The 18,614-nt window shown below is 40.4% G+C and overlaps 1 protein-coding gene and 1 pseudogene across 2 annotated transcripts in view; one reads left to right on the forward strand and one right to left on the reverse strand.

Moving 5' to 3' along the window:
* Nucleotides 1–5,815, reverse strand: part of Phf6 (PHD finger protein 6) — a 44,698-nt gene extending 38,883 nt beyond the window's left edge. Inside the window, exons 1-3 of one of the 2 annotated variants that reach the window (XM_028765009.1) lie at nt 5,593–5,815; nt 1,009–1,192; nt 673–774 (exon numbers count right to left, since the gene is read on the reverse strand). In XM_028765009.1, coding sequence (XP_028620842.1) covers nt 673–774; nt 1,009–1,146 — 240 coding nt within the window. In that variant the 5' untranslated portion in view covers nt 1,147–1,192; nt 5,593–5,815. The remainder of the gene's footprint in view (nt 1–672; nt 775–1,008; nt 1,193–5,592) is intronic. The other variant, XM_028765010.1, reaches the window with a different exon arrangement.
* Nucleotides 5,816–10,862: 5,047 nt separating this feature from the next.
* Nucleotides 10,863–11,182, forward strand: LOC114619122 (annotated as a pseudogene).
* Nucleotides 11,183–18,614: the final 7,432 nt, after the last annotated feature.

The following is an 18,614-nucleotide window of genomic DNA, read 5'->3' on the forward strand; positions in this document are numbered from 1 at the left end:
TCAATTAGGAAAAACAGCCAAATGAAAAGAAATCTTTCACTCAATTAAGTTTTGCGTGATAAGCCGGGTGTTGTAAATACCCATTGAGATGACACTACTTTTCCCAAGGAGCAATATAATATCTTGCCACTCTGATTACTGGTGAAGATAACTATAGAAACATAAGTCTAGCACAGCTTCAGAAAAATTCCTGAAAGATGCACCAAAAGTTATCCAAAGTCATATATATTGTGTCATATAGCCAAACTCCAGAACAAGATTCTGTAGCAAGAGTTATCACTTTCCTGCTGAGGGGCCACTGTCATCTCGGTTTGTGATGACCCATACTAACTTTATGATGAAAAGTGAAGACATACCAGAATTATGAAAAATACATTTGAGTGAAGATTTTTAAACATAATACATGCATATTAAGTAAACTGCTTATTTTGTAAGTGATCACAGGCTTTAAGAAGATTTTCCATTTGAGAAGAAATATTTCAAGATATTGATTCACTGCTTTTTCATGAGTTGTAAACAAATCAAGTTTTGGATTTATTCGCTAGAAAATAAAAACAGCCCACAATTTAAAATTATCAGAAATTTACAAAGTAATCGATTTAAAATAAGTAATTTCTTTCTTCATGAGTTTTAAGTAATTCTTATGGTTAAGAGGCAGAAATACCAACTTACCAGCTTTGTGCCTCTTTTAATTTCCTTTTGGACATCTTCAATAGAAAATCCACCAAGACTCTCATTATCAGTATGTGAAGATACCAAAGCAGATGAAAACAGCTATAAATAACATTTGAAAAAATTACAGTTCGCATATAATTACATCAGGATAATGACTAAGATGTTAAACTTAAAAATGAATTTTCTATTAAAGTGATATTGCATAGTGTTAAAGCATTTCTTAAAAATCTAGCCTTCCTTTGCTTGCCTATTGAGCAATACTAATAGGTTAGTTACTAAGATTCTCTCTCGAGAATGGTTTTGAGGTCTCTTGATGGATGTCCATATACTCACCATGCACTTATGGTGTGCTGCCACCTTCTGGTTTTCAGAAATCAGTAATTGTCCACATTCCTTGTCTCTATTTGACTTACAAAAGCCACATTTACGCTGTCTTGTAGACCCTTTTTTCTGTTCAATTGAGCTTGACATGATTTTGTAATTGTTTAGAGAATGCCACTTTAAGCCTTAAGAAATGCTACAGAAAAAAAGAATGGCAATGAAATGGTTAATTTCAATTAAAACTTAGCTTATATGTATCCACACAAGTAGTTTAATGTCTGACCTCGGTTTTAATATAGTTACTTAAATATTAGTATAGATAAACATCAAGACCCAAGATGCCTTCCGTATATAATACATGTTAAGAAAGGGGAAGAGAGAAGTGTTGAGATCACAATCAAATCTAGAGTAATTGAGAGAAATCTAAATAAATTCAAATTAGAGAATATGTGAACTAAAATGACTCTTGTGTGATAAGGATGTATGACAGTGACATGTAGTGGTTCATGGCTATAACCTTAGCACTTAGAACATTCAGGCAAAAGATCATGAAGATGTGGCCTGTCTGGGTGAGCCTGAGGACCCGTCTCAAAAATATACAGAAAACCAAAATCACAAAGTTAAATCATCCACTAGTACAATTAAAGATAAAAAGTAAGTTTCAAGTTTAGGCACAGGTCCATAAAGGAAACAAAATGATAATGGTCTGAGAACAATTTAGAGCTACGAAGAAAACGAGAAATAGTGAGATAACTGAATTCTTTAATTGCTTAATTTCTTCCAGTTCACATACTGGGTAAAGTATTAAAAGTAAAATTAAGCATAACTTTGAAACAATTATTTTTAAAACTTCAAATACTTCAAATTTAAGAAAATCATGTTTTTGACCTTAGACTATTGCTATTCTGTTTTTCATGTAATGAAATAATAAAGCTTCTAATGTTGTACCATAAAATCCATTCTTTAGGACCTCAATATTTACTAAACCATTTTTTTGTTTTTTTGTTTTTTTTTTTTTCGAGACAGGGTTTCTCTGTGTAGCCCTGGCTGTCCTGGAACTCACTCTGTAGACCAGGCTAGCCTCGAACTCTCGAACTCAGAGATCCACCTGCCTCTGCCTCCCAAGTGCTGGGATTAAAGGCATGCACTACCACTGCCTGGTTTACTAAACCATTTATTTGACTGAGATTTATCCCAAGTGTACTTATTAAAAGCCAATCTGATAGTGGTCTCCTACATGCAGTAACTTCCATATGTAAGTTAGCAATGCTGTACAGTGGAAGGAAAATTCTGAGTGAGCCTTGCATTTGATCAGATTATAATTATAGGTTGTATAGTCAAACCAAAAAAGGGAAGAAAAGCTGTAACACAGAAGTCTACAGATTTGGATCATCATTCTCAACACAGATCATTTAATATCATCTTTCAACAAATTTCAAATCAGTGTTTTGATCTGCATAATTCACCCAATTACTGGGAATAAGCAGCTCAGAACCAGGTTGCTGGAACAGTCATCACAATCTACAGAATCACAAACTTCTGTCTTCAAATTAGCTTAGTAAGTTACTGCCATTTATATACATTTCAATCTTGTCAGGACATCTTGCTTAGAGACTTGGCTCCCTAACTCAGTCGGTAACTCTCTGAGAAGCATCTCTTCAGCACTAGCAGCAGCAGTAGCAGCAAGGTAATGCGCCATTCTGAGCTAGTCACGGTGGATCATCAGGATGTAACATAATCTGAGGCCACAAAGAAAACAGTTCTTCTCATTAATTTATATCCACTATTTGCTTTTGAACAAGACTTCAAAGGTCTTGCTGTCTCTCCTTTGATGGGTTTAACAAACTCTCAATGCTATCTATAATTTTAAATACCTCAGTCTCCCAAGTGCCATGGGGGCACTTCTCAATAATACTGATTTCAGAACACTGGCTATAAACTGTGAAACTGATTGGAAATAGGCAGCAAATCTTTTAGCATTAAAAAAAAAGAAAGCGGGGGCTGGTGAGATGGCTCAGTGGTTAAGAGCACTGACTGCTCTTCTAGAGGTCATGAGTTCAAATCCCAGCAACCACATGGTGGCTCACAACCATCTGCAATGAGATCTGATGCCCTCTTGTGGGGTGTCTGAAGACAGCTACAGTGTACTTATAATAAATAAATAAATAAAGTTTTTTTTTAAAAAAAAAAAAAAGAAAGAAAGCAGAGAAACAAAAGAAACAAAAGAGGAAGTGTGTTTGCATTTCCTCTGGCAAGTATATGTCCACTTGCTTTATGAAAAATATAGCTGCTCCAGTTTTTAGAGCTATGCAAAAATACCAAGATTCATAAATAGCACCCAGATCTGCTACTGGAGTTCTAAATGTGTTTTCTTTACTACCATGCAATGAATAATGTGCACTGTTAAGTTACCATGGTGTATTCAGCATTTCTCCAGCTCATCCAGGCCAGCTGAAAGGATGGTACATTATAAATCTAATCTTCATAGGTATCTTGTTTCTAAACAATCCTATCACCAGCTTTAAAAAAAATGGTGAAGATAAGCAAAATTCTTAGAGGAAAAAAATTACTCTTTATTCCCAAAATTGACTCAGAAATGGTACCCCCCAGCCCATCTTTATTGAATATTGTCTCTTTTGATTAATAAACAGTGTATTTTTTATCTTACTTTTCAGAACCTGCTTTTCTGATACCAAAAATTCCAAAATCTAAAAGAGAATATATATACATATATACTTACTTTGCATTGTAAAACATTCAATGTATTTCTTGGTAATTTGTATTTTATTTGTAAAGTGAACAGAAACACACAAACTTGCAACAAACGATTAAAATTTTGCCCTGCTATGCAATGACTAATTGGATTTTTCCACTAAAATTCAAATAATGCATGTGTGCATAGCTTGCTGATTTTTTACATCTGCCTTATAAAACATGCAGCAGCCGAGCCCATCATGGAAACAATGACGCCTAGCAAAACTGTCTATCAAAAAAATACAGATTTTTATCTACTGCTGTCACACTTGTGGTCTAGGGTAAGAAGAATAAGGACATTCAATCAGCATTACTGTGGGGTTCAAAAACATCTATTTAGTGCTTTCGATTTAATTTAAAGGTTTTTCAAGAACAGGCAAAGCTCAAAGTTCAATACTTTAACCCGACAATGAGACCTTTCCCTTTAAAGAAAGGTAATGTTATGGATAACGTGTAGAGGTGAAACAACAGTATCCTTATGGGAAAATTTGTTTAAATGTCTGAAAAAATAAACGCGGCTGAAACAATGAATGCATTTCTGATTTTCCCAGATGCTGTGAAGCATGGAGGTAGAAACCACCTGGATGACCAAAGAGGGCATTCGAGAACCAACTCGAGAGCTTCTTCAATGGCTGCTATCTTAAAAGAACGTTTTCTACCGAAAAACAAACAAAACAAAACAAAAACTGTAGTTCCGGAAGATGAAAAACCTTCCGCATGCAAGCCAGTTAAAATTCACAGATATAAGTACGATCCTCCAAAGATAACACGGTCTTTCTATCAGCAAAGTTACAGTGAAGAGAAATAAATGAATAGGAAATGTACCGGAAGGGCACCTGAATTTGGTTGCACGATATTATTACATGCTTCGCACTGCTTTTTTTTTTTCTTTTTTTTTGCGGTTATTCAAAAGGAAACTAAAGGAATTTTCCAGTTGTTTCAAGCCAAAGGGTAGTGAAGAAATTTGAACTGTATGAATAAGACCCGATATTACGTAGGAACCAGAGGAAAATTAAAGGCTTTTCAAAGATCAAAAGATTTTTCACTTTCACACAGAATATCGAAACGAATAGAAATTGCAAAAGAACACCGTGCTGTTCGCCCATGTAATAAAGGACCAGACAGGAAACAGAGCGGATTTTCTCCGTTATTTATTCCCCAATTGCACACGGGCTTCTAGATGTCCGTCTAACCAAGGCGCTGGATAAACTCAAAAAAGTCTCTTCTTTCCCAACACTTTAGTAGGTTTCTTTCAGCCAGAAAGTCAGGGTCCCCCCGGCCTCCGATTGTCCTTGGCCAAGTCTCTGGAATTCAGGAAAATATCACCTTCTTCACACTCCTCCCTTCCCCAGGAGTTCGTCCTCTAAGGACCTGACTCCAAAGCATCTCCTTATCCATCACTTTCACCCGATTCCCCTTACCGGGGAGTTTTTCTTTTTCTCCCCCTCATTCAGTAAAGCTCGCCCTCATGCCATCCTAACCATTTTTTTCTCTTACACTTCGAAAGTAGAGTCACCCTCCTCACCACTGAAAGGATCTAAGCGACAGCAGAGTTCTTTTTTGAACCCCCATCCCAGTTTTTCTCTCCTCCGATGTGAAGCCCCCTCCCCCGAAGTCCAGGCTGCCGCCTAGCATGTCCCTCAGCGCCCCCGCGGCACTAGGTCGCCAGCCCCTGTAGGGAGCACCGACAATGCGCGGCGCCTCTGGGGGTCCCTGACAATGAAGGAGACCACCGCGAGTCCCCCCGTAACAACGGGCAGGGGCGGCGGCCTGGCTACCGCCATCCTCTTCGTCTTCTCCCGCCAGAGAATGGGGGGCCCCTAGCTACCGCGGGGAACTCACCAGTGGGGCTCACGACTGGGCGAAGGGAGGACAGCGCCCACGAGGGGAGACGGGGAAGGCGGGAGTCGGTTCTCCGGCACTGCCGAAGAGCGGGGCTCTGTAGCCAGGGGTTGTTTCCTTTCATTCGAGGAGAGACGGGCTCGCCGAGCGCCCTTACGTTGCCTCCCTCCGTACGCACACGACCCACAGGACGTTGAGACGTCTCGAGCGCGCCGGGGACTCTGATTGGCCACCGAGCTGGGGCGGTTGAAGCCGCCGAAGTACCGCGCACGCGCGCAGACCAGCCCCTCGAAAGGTTCGGGGCGAGCGCCCCGCCTCCTGCTCGCGCGCGTACCTTCTATTCTCCGCTCTGCCGCCCGGCTGAGGCTTGGGGGGTAGGAGTGGAGGAGACGGAGAAAGAGATTTGAAGAGAAAGCCGGGCACTGGGAGGAGAAGGCGTTGGGTTGGGGCCAGAAAGCCTGGGACCAGGTCCTGGAGAACCGGTTTTCCCGCGACGCAAATGCACAGGCCTTAGCCCTTGCACTTGTTCGTCGAGGCCTTTTTACATCCATTATTTCATTGTACTCTCCTGGCATCCCTGTGGGGTCCTCCTTTCGCCTGATTTCACTGCCAGCAAAGACAGAGCTCCCAGTGCGATTTGCCCGCTTGCATGGCCGTCTTTGGGCTAATCGTTTTAATCACTCAACCTTACTTTTTATGGACGGGAGGGAGAATGTCTTGGAAATGAGGATGAAATACCTCCCAAGTTTATTGTGAAGAAGACTAAGGATGCAACTGAAGCATGTATTACCGTCCCTGGTGTAATAGCTGGCTGGCTCTTTGTAAATGCTGGAGTTGCCATAATCAAAGAAGATGAGCGATTTTCTTTATGTTCTACATAAATGAGCTACATACCTAAACCAGCGAGCGCTCTTTTTTTTTTTTTTTTTTTTTTTAGCTTATTGGAGCCATACTCTTGACTGTGAATCTCAGCTCCCTCACTTCTAGCTCTATGACCTTGATCACGTTGTATTACCTCTCGTCCCTCAGACATATCAATTCTAAAATGGAGAACGCAACGGTATCCCTCACAAAATGTTGTGAGAAATTAGTTAATATATACAAATCACATTAGAATAATGCCTGGGGATGTAGTATACTTTATGTGAGGGGCAACTTTTATTATTTTCTTCTGGCCTCTGCAAGGAAAAAACATTTTTAAAAAAGAAAAAAAATCTAATGCACCAGCGAGGCATTAAAACGCTGTCTTTGATCTAGCCATGTTTCCTACAACAGTAGATTTACATTCTTAATCCAAAGGTTTTACACATTGTTTCATCAATTTTTAATTTTTTTTCTTTTCAAGGTCAACCTTAAATATCATTGCACAAGGAAACAGTTACCATAGAGGTGTAACATTGATTCACTCAAATGGAACTCAATGAGGACCTACAGGTCCTGAGCTATCTGTCTGTCCTGATTTTAGCAACTAGAACTGAGCTTTCTTCCTCCTCCTCCTCCTCCTCCTCCTCCTCTTCTTCTTCTTCTTCTTCCTTAATTCGCATCTCTCCCATGCTCTGGAAGCTCCCTCTGCATCGGGCACCAGTTGCTTTGCGCCAGCTTGTTTTCACTCTTAAAAGATCCACCTGCTCCCACTGCCCTTTGCCTCTGGTTACTCTCTAAGGCAGGGACTAGAGATTTGCATAGGAAGATCCACAATGTGTATTTCATTTGAACTGTATGTAAATCATAGGCCATCCATCACCATCTTCCAAGTTCTATAGGTTTATTGATGCCATAATGACACAGATAAATATGTAAGAGAAAGTGCAGAACAGCATGTGGTCTTTTTGACGCCCTAGTTGCACATTTTTTTTTACCATCTTTCATCCATTCTTTCATCCATGCACTCACTTGAACACAATTTAAGCCAATAAAAGTTTTCAAAACTAAGTTTTCAAAACTAAGTTCCAAATGGAAAGGAAACAGATTACTCTGACACAAGCCCATTTAGTTCATGGTCTAAAATACTGAGGCCATCAAGTAAACCAATACAGAACGACGTGCTAAAGGTGGATGCCTAAGGCAGAGACATGCACTGCCTGATGTCTACAAAGCAGTGTGGTCGGCTACACAACACTTAGGGAATGATTAAGACATAGCTTTTCCTTTCAACTGATTACAGTCTAGTAAGAAAAAGACAAATGGCCACAACAGGTGGTGTTAGCAGGAAGTACCTTACAGACAGTGAGAAGTTACCAGTGGATTCAGTTACCTTCGGGCCCAGGTGTGGTGACCAGTCCCAATTAGCATGCCTGATGGATGCAGCCTGTTACTTCATGCCTGGGGATATAGCATAGGCCACAATGATCTATTGATTCACCAGTACCAATACTCTTCTCTTCTCCTTCGGGCTCTGGTTACTGCATTTTTTTTGTACTTCATACTCAGCAAAGGTTCCAACACCATCTGAGCTAAGATCTTATCCATCCATCTCGCTCTGATCCACTTGCTCTGCCCTGGGGCACAGGATGCTTTGCTCTAGCTTGCCTCCACTCTTAAAAGATCCATCTTCTTCCACTGCCCTTTGCCTCCAGTTACTCTCCAGCCATTTCTTCAACAGACATTACAGATGGCTTCTGTATGGCAAGTAGTATGGGAGATTGTAGCGATTTGAAAGGGGGCACGGCATAGCTCCTTACTAACACAGCAAGTGGAGGCTGGATGTGACTGAGGATGCTCACCTGTAACCCCTGCTCTCAGAATTCGAAGCAGGAGGGTCTTGCGATTTCTAAGCTAGCCTGGGCTACACAGCAAGACCCCGGCTCAAAAATAAATGTGCAGCTAGACAGATGGCTCAGAAGTCAAGAGCACTGGCTGTTCTGGCAGAGAACTTGGGTTCAATTCCTAGGACCCACATGGTGGCTCACAATCACCTGTAATTCAAGTACCAGAGGGACCACTGCCATCTTTGTAACTCCAAAGGCACTAGGCATACACATGGTACACAGACAAGCATGCAGGCTGAATACTCATACACATAAAACAAAAATGAATAAATTTAGAAATAAATAAGAAGAAATCCCCCACAAACTCATCAAGTTGTACAACTTAAATATATAAAGTATTTTTAAATAAAACTGAGGGGATAAAAGAGCTGAAAATAGAGACAAAGACACAGGTCCTGGCTTCAAGGATTTCTCCATGAAAAAGATGTAGTAAGTCCACTCACTAGCTTTCAGTGCAATAGATGAACTTCTCTAACATAATCACACTCCCCAAGGATTTTTGGACACTGCCCAGAAAACCAGGAAGTACATCCCTGAGAGCCATTCTTTTGACCTGGATCTTCGAAGACAGGTCAATGATCCAGAAAAATATGAATTCTGTTGTCATGTATTTACTAAAAAATATGCTCAAATCCCATGATAAATCTTTTTTCCTGTTTCTTGAGTTTTTCTTTTCATTTCATATCAATTACATTGTACACTTTGGACTATCTACTTGACTTGAAATTTCCATCTTTTCTTACTTTTAACGATGCACCTGGGTATTTTTCCTACTTGTATGTATTGTGTACCACATGTATCTGATGCCTACAGAGGCTAGACAAGTGTATTGGGCTCTCTGATGCTGGACTTACAAGTGGTTGTGAGCTGCCATGTGGGTTCTGTGATCTGGACATCTGTCTCTCCAAGAGCAGCAACATGCTCTTAACCACTGAGCCATCTCTCCAGCCCTGAATCTTCCATTTTCCTTGGCTCAAACAACAGTTCCCTAGATCTGTCACTTGGATGCTATGTTGGTTTCTTCTAAAGTTTCCTTCTTCTTTCAGTTTATAAGGCAGAATTTTCTCGAGACACAATCACACCCTGTGCTGGTATGTTGCTCTTCCATGCCCAGCAATTAAGCCATGGAAATAAGAACTGGGAGCCTGCTAAAAATACAGTAGTGTTTTTGTTTGTTTGTTTGTTTGTTTGAATGTTTGTTTTTTACCATCTCCTGGGGATTCTGAAAGTCAGGGTCTAGATATATGCTTCCTTAGACTTCTCAGGTTAAGAAACCTTTCCATTTCGAGGCCAGCCTGGTCTATAGAGTGAGTTCCAGGACAGTCAGGGCTACACAGAGAAATCCTGTCTTGAAAACCCAAATAAATAAATAAATAAATAAATAAATAAATAAATAAATGTAGAAACCTTTCCATTCATTTTAGGAGAATTGGTGCAATGTTTTGACTGTAACCTAAGTATGCCTATGTGCCCATGAGCTTTTGGATATAATCAACACTGGTGGATCACTCATTCATTCACTGAAGATACACCAATTGCCTCTTACATGTTAGATTAAAAATGGACTCATTACGTACTTTCTGGTACAGTGGAGGACGTTACCTTGAGGAAGCACATAAACAAATGTGAACCCATGACGGAAGTGTCACCTCTTTTATTTAGGTTTCATTTAAATAGAAGTTGAAATAGCTGGGCAGTAGTGGTGCACACCTTTAATCCCAGCACTTGGGAGGAAGAGGCAGGTGGATTTCTGAGTTCGAGACCAGCCTGGTCTACAGACTGAGTTCCAGGACAGCCGGGGCTATACAGAGAAACTCTGTCTCAAAAAGCAAAATAAATAAATAAATAAATAAATAAATAAATAAATAAATAGAAAAAAGAAAAAAAGAAATTGAAATAAAACTGAAAATTAGAGTAAAGCTATTTTTTAAGTCGTGGAGGAAACTGAACCCATGCCTTTGTCTGTCTCCCACTGAGCTACACTCCAGGGTCATAGTTGTGGTTTTTACACCAAACCTTTTTTTTTTTTTTTAATGGGGATACTCACTAATATGTGTTGTTGCCACTGGCTTTGGTCCTACTTTGATTGTTGGTTATATAACATGACCAGGTTGACAGATCTACACCACCTCAAGGGCTGTAAAACTAGAACATGGGAGAAATTTTATCTGGACAATATTTGTTAGGAATCTGATATTCTCATGGAGACATGGAGGCAACGGGCAGGATGAACTGAACACAAACAGTGATTGGCTCACACCTGCCTGTCACTCCAGCTTCAGGAGACCTGACAGCACCTCTTTTACATGCTCACAACACACACACACACACACACACACACGTAAAAAATAAATTATATTTTTAAAAATCTTTCTTTTAGGCCGGCTGTCCTGAGTGAACTGCACCCAGGGACCTGACAAGGGCACTGTTGAAGTGCGCAGTTAACTGGCATCTGCTTGATTTTGCTGTCAAAGCAAAAACCAGTAGGAAAAACATAGAGCCATGTCTTTCCTTGATATTCAGAAAAACCTGGGCATTAGCCTAGACCGTCACTTTATGTTCCTAAGTGCTGAACAGCCCTACAAGAATGCTGCTCGGTGCCACGCTTTTGAAAAAGAGTGGAGAGTGTGCACATGCGATCGGTGCTGCCCGGGCAAAGAAAGAGTGCAAGATAGAGTTTGAAGACTTTGAGGAATGCTTTCTGTGGTTCAAAACGATGAGGCGAATGCATGACATCAAGAGACAGCAGGGAAAAGCTAATGAAAGAGGGGAAATACACCCCTTCTTCTCATCATTCGGGCAAGGAGGAGCCCAGGCCCTGAGCAGAGCAGCTGGAAGCCGCTTTTCATGCTCTGTTTTCCACTGGAGAAAATGTTTAAGGAAAGCTCCTTCACCAAGTATGTAAAAATAAAGAATTACTCAATCTTAAAAAAAAAACTTTCTTTTAAAGAAACAATTGTTGACATTTTCTGTCTCATAGAATTCCTCAAATATTAGCTACAAGCGTTAGTTTTAGGGCGCTAACAAGATGGGTAAAGGCGCAGATCCCCAAGCCTCTGAGCTCATGCCTCAGAACCCAGAAAAGAGGAGGGTACTGTATAAACTGAGGACACAACTGCTCTATGGCATGGTTACGGGGAAAGTTTTTAATTGTAGATATGAGAGAGAGAGAGAGAGAGAGAGAGAGAGAGAGAGAGAGAGAGAGAGCCAGAGGCATTTGGAAGAGTCCAGAGCAGATGGAGAAAGAAGACTACTGAAGGCCGCTTAGCAGACTGGACATGGCCAGGTTATCTGAGAGAGAGTGAAGAATAGGAAGAGTTAGAGGATAGAAAAAACAGGGAGAGAAGCAGGAGCAGAAAGAGAGAAAGAGACAGAGTCAGAGACAGAGAGACAGAGCCAGAGAGAGCAGGGTTACAAGGAGAAAGTGTAGCTGGAGAAAGAGAAGCCTACGTGAGCTGGAGTGTAAGGTAGAGGAGCAGGTGAGAAGGACTAGGATGCTATTAGCTCGATGTTGAAACAGGTACTTGAGATCCTATCATGTGCTTTGATATGCTAATGGAAGCAACAGATAACCATATGTCCCTTCTGCTAGAGATAAAGCAAACGACTCCTTTTGACAGATGGGAACCAAAAGTTTCTGGGGAATACTGGCTTTTATCTAATCTCCAGAAATTCTCCTGTAGTCCAAGTTGAGCGCGTTTCTGGCTAGTTGGATTGCCTTTTAGATTTGGAGGGAATTGGGCTTACCTTCAGACCTACCCGATGGGTACTAATACTCACAAGTTGATCTCTGACTTCCATGTGGGTGAACATGCCTGCACACTTGGACACACACATGCTAAATTAGTTTTAGAAGAATTAGCTTTACAGTTGTTGGTTTGGAATCATTTGTCCCTTATTCTATGTACAAGTAACTGAGTGTCCCCAGCTTTTCTGCTAAGTGAAATAAAGAGACAAAGGCCTTTATTTTATTAAGCATCACTTCTTACTTCTTTTTCTTTTTCTTCTTCTTCTCCTCCTCCTCCTCCTCCTCCTCCTCTTCCTCTCCCTCTTCCTCCGCCTCCTTCTTCTTCTCCTTCTTCTTCTTTTTGGTTTTTCGAGACAGGGTTTCTCTGTGTAGTCCTGACTGTCCTGGAACTCACTCTGTAGACCAGGCTGGCCTTGAACTCAGAAATCTGCCTGCCTCTGCCTCCCAAGTGCTGGGATTAAAGGTGTGCACCACCACGGCCCAGCCACTTCTTACTTCTTAAAGCTCCCTTTTTAGATTTTTCTTGCACTAAGACCCATAAGTCTTCAAGATTCAGTTTATAGTGGCAGCCCTATATGTCCCTAGAGCCATGCCTTACCCCTTGACTAGGTGACGCTTCTTTCCAGTTTGTCCCCATCCCTGCCCAGTCCCAGATCTCTGTCTTATAATTGTCCATGTTCTACTGAACTTACATGTGCTTTCTTCTGCCACTAGACAGTGGTCTGTTTGAGAAAAGGGATCACCACATCCTACAACTTTTTGTATCCCAACCACATAGCATACTGTTGGTCTAAAGTTCTCAAATAAATACGTGACAGCTATTATGTTTGAAAAGAATTCTCCAGTCTAGGACTCCTGCCTTATACTCTGGGCTTCCTCCAGGCCCTAAGAGGAGACATTATTATGAATGGAAAGTAGTTGATCCAGGTGTCAGTCACACACAGCTGTCAATCAATTCTGCCATCTGACTGAATAGAAGTGTGTTGTGAATGCTATTGTTAGCCATCTGAGGTGAATGGTTTTTCATAGCTATTTCCTCTGAATTGAAACATTCCATCCTTCAGGAAGAAGGAGGTTCTTGAGACTCTAGAGCTAGCAAAACTGAAAAGGCTCAGGAAGTTCAGAAAGGTAGGACAGGAGGTCACACCCTAAGGGATTGTACTGAGGAGAGGAGAGACTTCCTTAGAGCCACCTGCAAGCTGGGCAGGGTGGTCCAGAAATATAAGCTTCCTGAGCCCTCATCCGTGCTGGGGTGGCCTTTTCGGTGATGCAGTTGCCTTTGAGTCATCTGACCTCCTTCATAGCCCCATAAAACTAACTTCAAGCATGCCTCCCTTAGTTGGAATCACTTTTGTTGTTGTTCTGTCATGAGTATCCTGGTCTGGGATGAAGAGTGTCACTTCTGGGAAAAATTCATGCAAAGAATGCTAATCCAAAGGCACAATCATTTCGATTATTTATCATATGTGCTGAGAAGTATGCCTTCACAGAGTAGATAATCAACAAATATTCTTTACAGGGCCGAAGAGATAGCTCAGTGATCAACTGCACATACTGTACTTCCAGGGGCCTGGAGTTCACTTTAGCACTGATACCAGGTCACTTCCAAGGACTTGAAGCTCCAGCTTCAGGGGCATCCGACATCCATGGTCTCTGTGAGTGCATGCACTCATGTGCACATTCTCACAGACAGACACATCCATATGATTTAAAGCAGTAACAATAACACTTAAAACGAAACACTTTTGGAGCCAGGATTGGTGGCACGTGCCTTTAATCTCAGCACTCAGGAGGGGAGAGGCAGGCAGATCACTGAGTTCTAAGCCAGTACAATCGGCTAGCAAACTAAAGGCCAGCCAGGGCTACACAGTGAAACACTTTCTCAAAAAGGAAAAAAAAAAGTGGAGAAGGAGGAGGAAGGAGAGGAAGAGGAGGAGGACGACGAGGAGGACGACGAGGAGGAGACATGTTCAGATTTTAATAGCAGATGAAAGGACATATACAAATAGATGAGGGAGTTCAATAACCAAACTCAAACATGCTGAACAGTTGAATTTTACCAAGGAAGAGGGAGCATGTGAAAGCACATGTGGAAACTGCATTTCAAATTCCACCATGGCTGACAAATACTTGCAAATAAGTTAAATGTCTCTTACATTTATTTGATGTCTGAAACTAAACATTTCAAAACCACTCACGTTCAAGGGAAATTGGTGGCCACTAATTCAGCCACGCCACACCATATAAACAAACCTGCATTGTTGTACTGTTCCCTCGGATACGTATGAAATGGAATAAGGTTACATTTCCTGATTTAAGCTTCACAACTAAATTTCTTGTGGGTGAACAAAGGGAAGTTAGGGTATGAGATGTGTTGGTCTGTGCCAGGGTAGAGCTGGGAAGATCGTGCTTTCAACTGTATGAAAAGTTCTGTGTCAAATTTCTGTTTCTCTGACCTTTTGGGTACTTTTAAAGTTTGAAAAAGTAAGTTCCAAATCATCCTGATTCCTACAGACAGCCTAAAGAACCTGCCGAACATACAATGCAAAAAAGATTGTTGACATCTTGTCCAAGTACAAACTAAACTTTGCTCTTCTATTTGCATATTCTGCAGATGGTGAAAATGTAAATTTTGGAAATCAGACAGCTTTAGAACTGAAAATAAAATGTCACCAGAAAAGGCCAGTCAAGTTAAACAAGACTTTCAAAAATCCTCTACAACGCTAAATTAATTGGAATCTAGTTTTGATTTTACAATTTCATGTTAGTTCTGAATCTTGACATCGTCTTTCTAATTAAAAGAGAAAATTCACTTATGTTTCTATTGGAAGTAATTTGTGGACTTCAAACATGATAGGATTCAATATATGATTAAAACTGTATGATGAATTTACAGAATCAGAGGAGCTATTAGGCAAATAATTGATCTGTTAAAAGTAATACGAAGGTACCTAAGGACAGACTTTTTTGGACAATGTGTAAGATAATTCCTATAATTCTGAAAACCTGCTGGCTGTGATGGCCAATACTGATTGTCAATTTGATAGCATGGAGAATCACTGAGGACACAAAGTCTTGGCAAGCTACAAGGGTGTGTTGACATTGAGGTGGGAAGCCCTTCTGGAACTGTGGACTGTTCTGCTCCATGGGCTGAGGTCCTGGACTGAATTAAAAGGAAAAAAGCAACTAAATTTGGTGCACATGTTTTTAATCCTAGCTCTGGGGAGGCAGAGACAGGCCAGCCTGGTCTACATAGTAAATTCCGGACTAGCCAGGGATACACAGTGAAATCCCTGCCAGAGAGGGGAGGAGAGAGAGAGAGAGAGAGAGAGAGAGAGAGAGAGAGAGAGAGAGAGAACCAGCCTGACACAATGCCTTCCACGATTTGATAAACTACACCCTCAAATTGAACCAAAATATACTCTTCCTTTCGTTGCTTTGTCACTTTGCTAGGCATTATGTTACAGCAATGGCAAAACTAACACTTTAACCTGGGGTACACTAATGAGGTACAATCTTTTTATTTCATATTCAAGATGTTTTAGACTAGTCAAATTTGGGTCAAATTTTGAACATGACGGGAGGGAGGGATCCAGTTGTACTCTTTCACTTGGGGACTTCCAGTTGGCTTTTTTTTTTCACTCAACAAATTGATTTGGAAACATTTGTGAAAATCAATTGTTCATAAAGGTGAGAGTTGATTTCTGGACTCTCAAGGATATTATATTGATTCATGTATGAAACTTAGTCCAGTATGATTAAATATAATGGGTAGAGTTTTGAGACAGGGTTTCATGTAGCATACATATGATGGCTTCAAACTAATTATGTAGCCCAGGATGGCTTTGAACTTCTAATTCTTCTTCCTGTCTACTAGCTGGCTAGCTATGTGTAGGTCAGAGAGCAACCTGTGGGAAATCCATTCTCTCCTTCCATCATATGGGTTCTGGGGATCTACCTCGGTTGCAGGGAAGAGCATTTAATCTTCTGATCCATCTTGCCAGCCCAGCCTGGTTCCAAAGCTAGTTGCAAGTCCGATAAAGCTCCATAGTGAAATCCTGTCTCAAAAATAAAAATGTATAGAAATCCTTGTGAGTTCTATATGCTTCTGTATAAATTGACCTTGGATGTCAAACCACCCTGTTATCCCGTGACAAATTCCACCTGGTTTGTGTATCCCTTTAATAGGTTCTTGGGCTTAGTTTGAAGGTTATCTTGTTGAGGATTCTTTTTTTCTCTCTCTCTCTCTCTTTTCTCAGGGTTATTGACCTTTATCCTTCGTTTCCTCCTATGTCATTGCCTGGTTTCAGTTTTAGAGTGAATGAAATGAGATTCTAAATCATGGAGGGATTTCTAAGGTTCTCAGGCGCTAATAACATCTACTTGGACATTTTTCTTTGGAATAACTTTCAAATGGATTCGATTTCTAATCACTGCATCTACTTAGATTTGCTTCTATTTTTTCTTCTGTCAGTCGTGGTCCATGGCTTTCTACTCATTTTTCCATTTCATCTAAGTCATCATATCTGCTGGCACTTTGGTAGTCCCCATAACACCCTTAGCCTTCTTTGTCTATCTGCAAGATGCTTACTGACCTCACCTCTCATCCTTGGTTTGGGACTACTGAGCTTCCTCTTTTTCCCCCCAGGGTTTTCATTTTTTGAACTTTACAAAAAAAAAAAATGTTTGTCTCCATTGGTTTTTCTCAATTCTTTTTCTAGTTCCATTTCATCAGTTTCTATTCTTTTTCTCCTCTTGATTTCATTAATTTCTAGTCTTCATTACCCATTTCTACTTGCTTTGTGTTTGCCCTGTTCCTGTTTCTAACTTCTACTTGAAGCTAGATTTTTATGTTTACTACTTTTACTTTTTACTGTAGCTCAAACCAAGAGTGTCACATGTACAAAACACTCTAATTGAGTTATATCCTCACCTGAAAATTTTTTAAAATTACACTTTTATTTTATTTTAGTGTGTGCATGTGGGTGGAACATGTGTCATAGTGGTACTGTCTGGCAGTCAGAGGACAACATTCAGGAATTGCTGCTTTCCTTCTATAGTGTGTGTCTGGGAATCAAACTCAGGGTGTCTGCTTTGGAAGTGAATGTCTTTACCCATTGGGCCATCATCTTGTCAGCCCTGAATATTGTTTTTTGTTGTGGTGCTTCTGTTTTTGTTTTGGTTTTAAACAATCTTACTGGACAGCCCTGCCTGGCTTGGAACTCAGTACTCATGCCAGGCTGGCCCTCAAAGTCATAGACCCACCTGCCTCTGCCTCCCAAGTGCTGGAATTAAAGGTGGGCACCACTTCATCTGGCCCCCAGATCTTGTTTTATTTATTTTATTTTATACATATGAGTGTTTTGCTTACATGTCTGTTTGTGTTCCATGTGTGTACCTGATGCTCACAGAGGTCAAAACGGATGTGAGAGCCCTTGAAACTAGAGGTACAGATGGTTGCGAGTCACCTTCTGGGTGCTAAGAATTGAACTCATGTCCTCTGCAACAGCAGCAAGTACTCTTAACCACTCAGCAATCTTTACAGCTCTGAATCTTGTTTTTTCCTTAAAGCAAGTGTTTATACCTGTAAAGTTGCCTGTAAGTCTTCTTTTAGCCATCTCCCATAAATTTTAATAGATTGTGTCTGCATTTTCATTCATCTGAAAATATTTTACAATTTCCTTTGTGGCTTCTTCTTTGTCCCATTGTTTACTTAGGAATATGTTGTTTAATTTCTACATATTTGTGTATTTTACAATTTCCTTATGTTATTATTTCCTAACTTCATTCATTGCGATCAAAGAATATACTCTGCATGGTTTCAATCCTCTTAAATATATTTCAAATGGATCTTATTTCAAGACTTAACATATGGTACATCTTGAAGAACACTTTAAAAGAATGTGTAATTTTACTTTTTTGCAATAACTTCTACTTATTTATTACATTATTTAAGATTTTTATTTCATCTGGGTATACTGGCACATGCCTATGATTCTAGCACTTTGGAATCAGAGGCAGGAGTGTTTGTGAGTTCAAGGCCAGCATTGTTTATGTAGGTACATAATAAGACTGTTTCAAACAAACAAACAAACAAACAAACAAACCTAATGGCTAAGGGCTGGAGAGATGACTCAAAAGTTAAAAGCACTTGCTGTTTTTTCAGAGATCCCGAGTTTGATTTCCATCACCTGTATCCTGAGGCTCACAACCACCCGTAACTCCAGTACCAGGGGAATCTAACAAAGTCTTCTATCATCTGAGGGCACTAGGCACACATGTAATGCACTTACATCCATGGATGCAAAATGTTCTTAAAATAAAATAACTATAAATAAATCTTTCTAAAAACAACCCCACAATGACTGTATAGCTTAACGGTAAATGGCTTGCCTAGCATCTATAAGGCCTTGTATTTGAACCCTAGCACAAAAAAAAAAAAAACAATTGTATTTCTCTAATTCAACACATCATGGAGAATTCTGTACTAAAATTTCCAACTATTG

The sequence above is a fragment of the Grammomys surdaster genome, unplaced genomic scaffold (assembly GCF_004785775.1).
Source record: "Grammomys surdaster isolate TR1022 unplaced genomic scaffold, NIH_TR_1.0 147, whole genome shotgun sequence".
Classification (NCBI taxonomy): Eukaryota; Metazoa; Chordata; class Mammalia; order Rodentia; family Muridae; genus Grammomys; species Grammomys surdaster.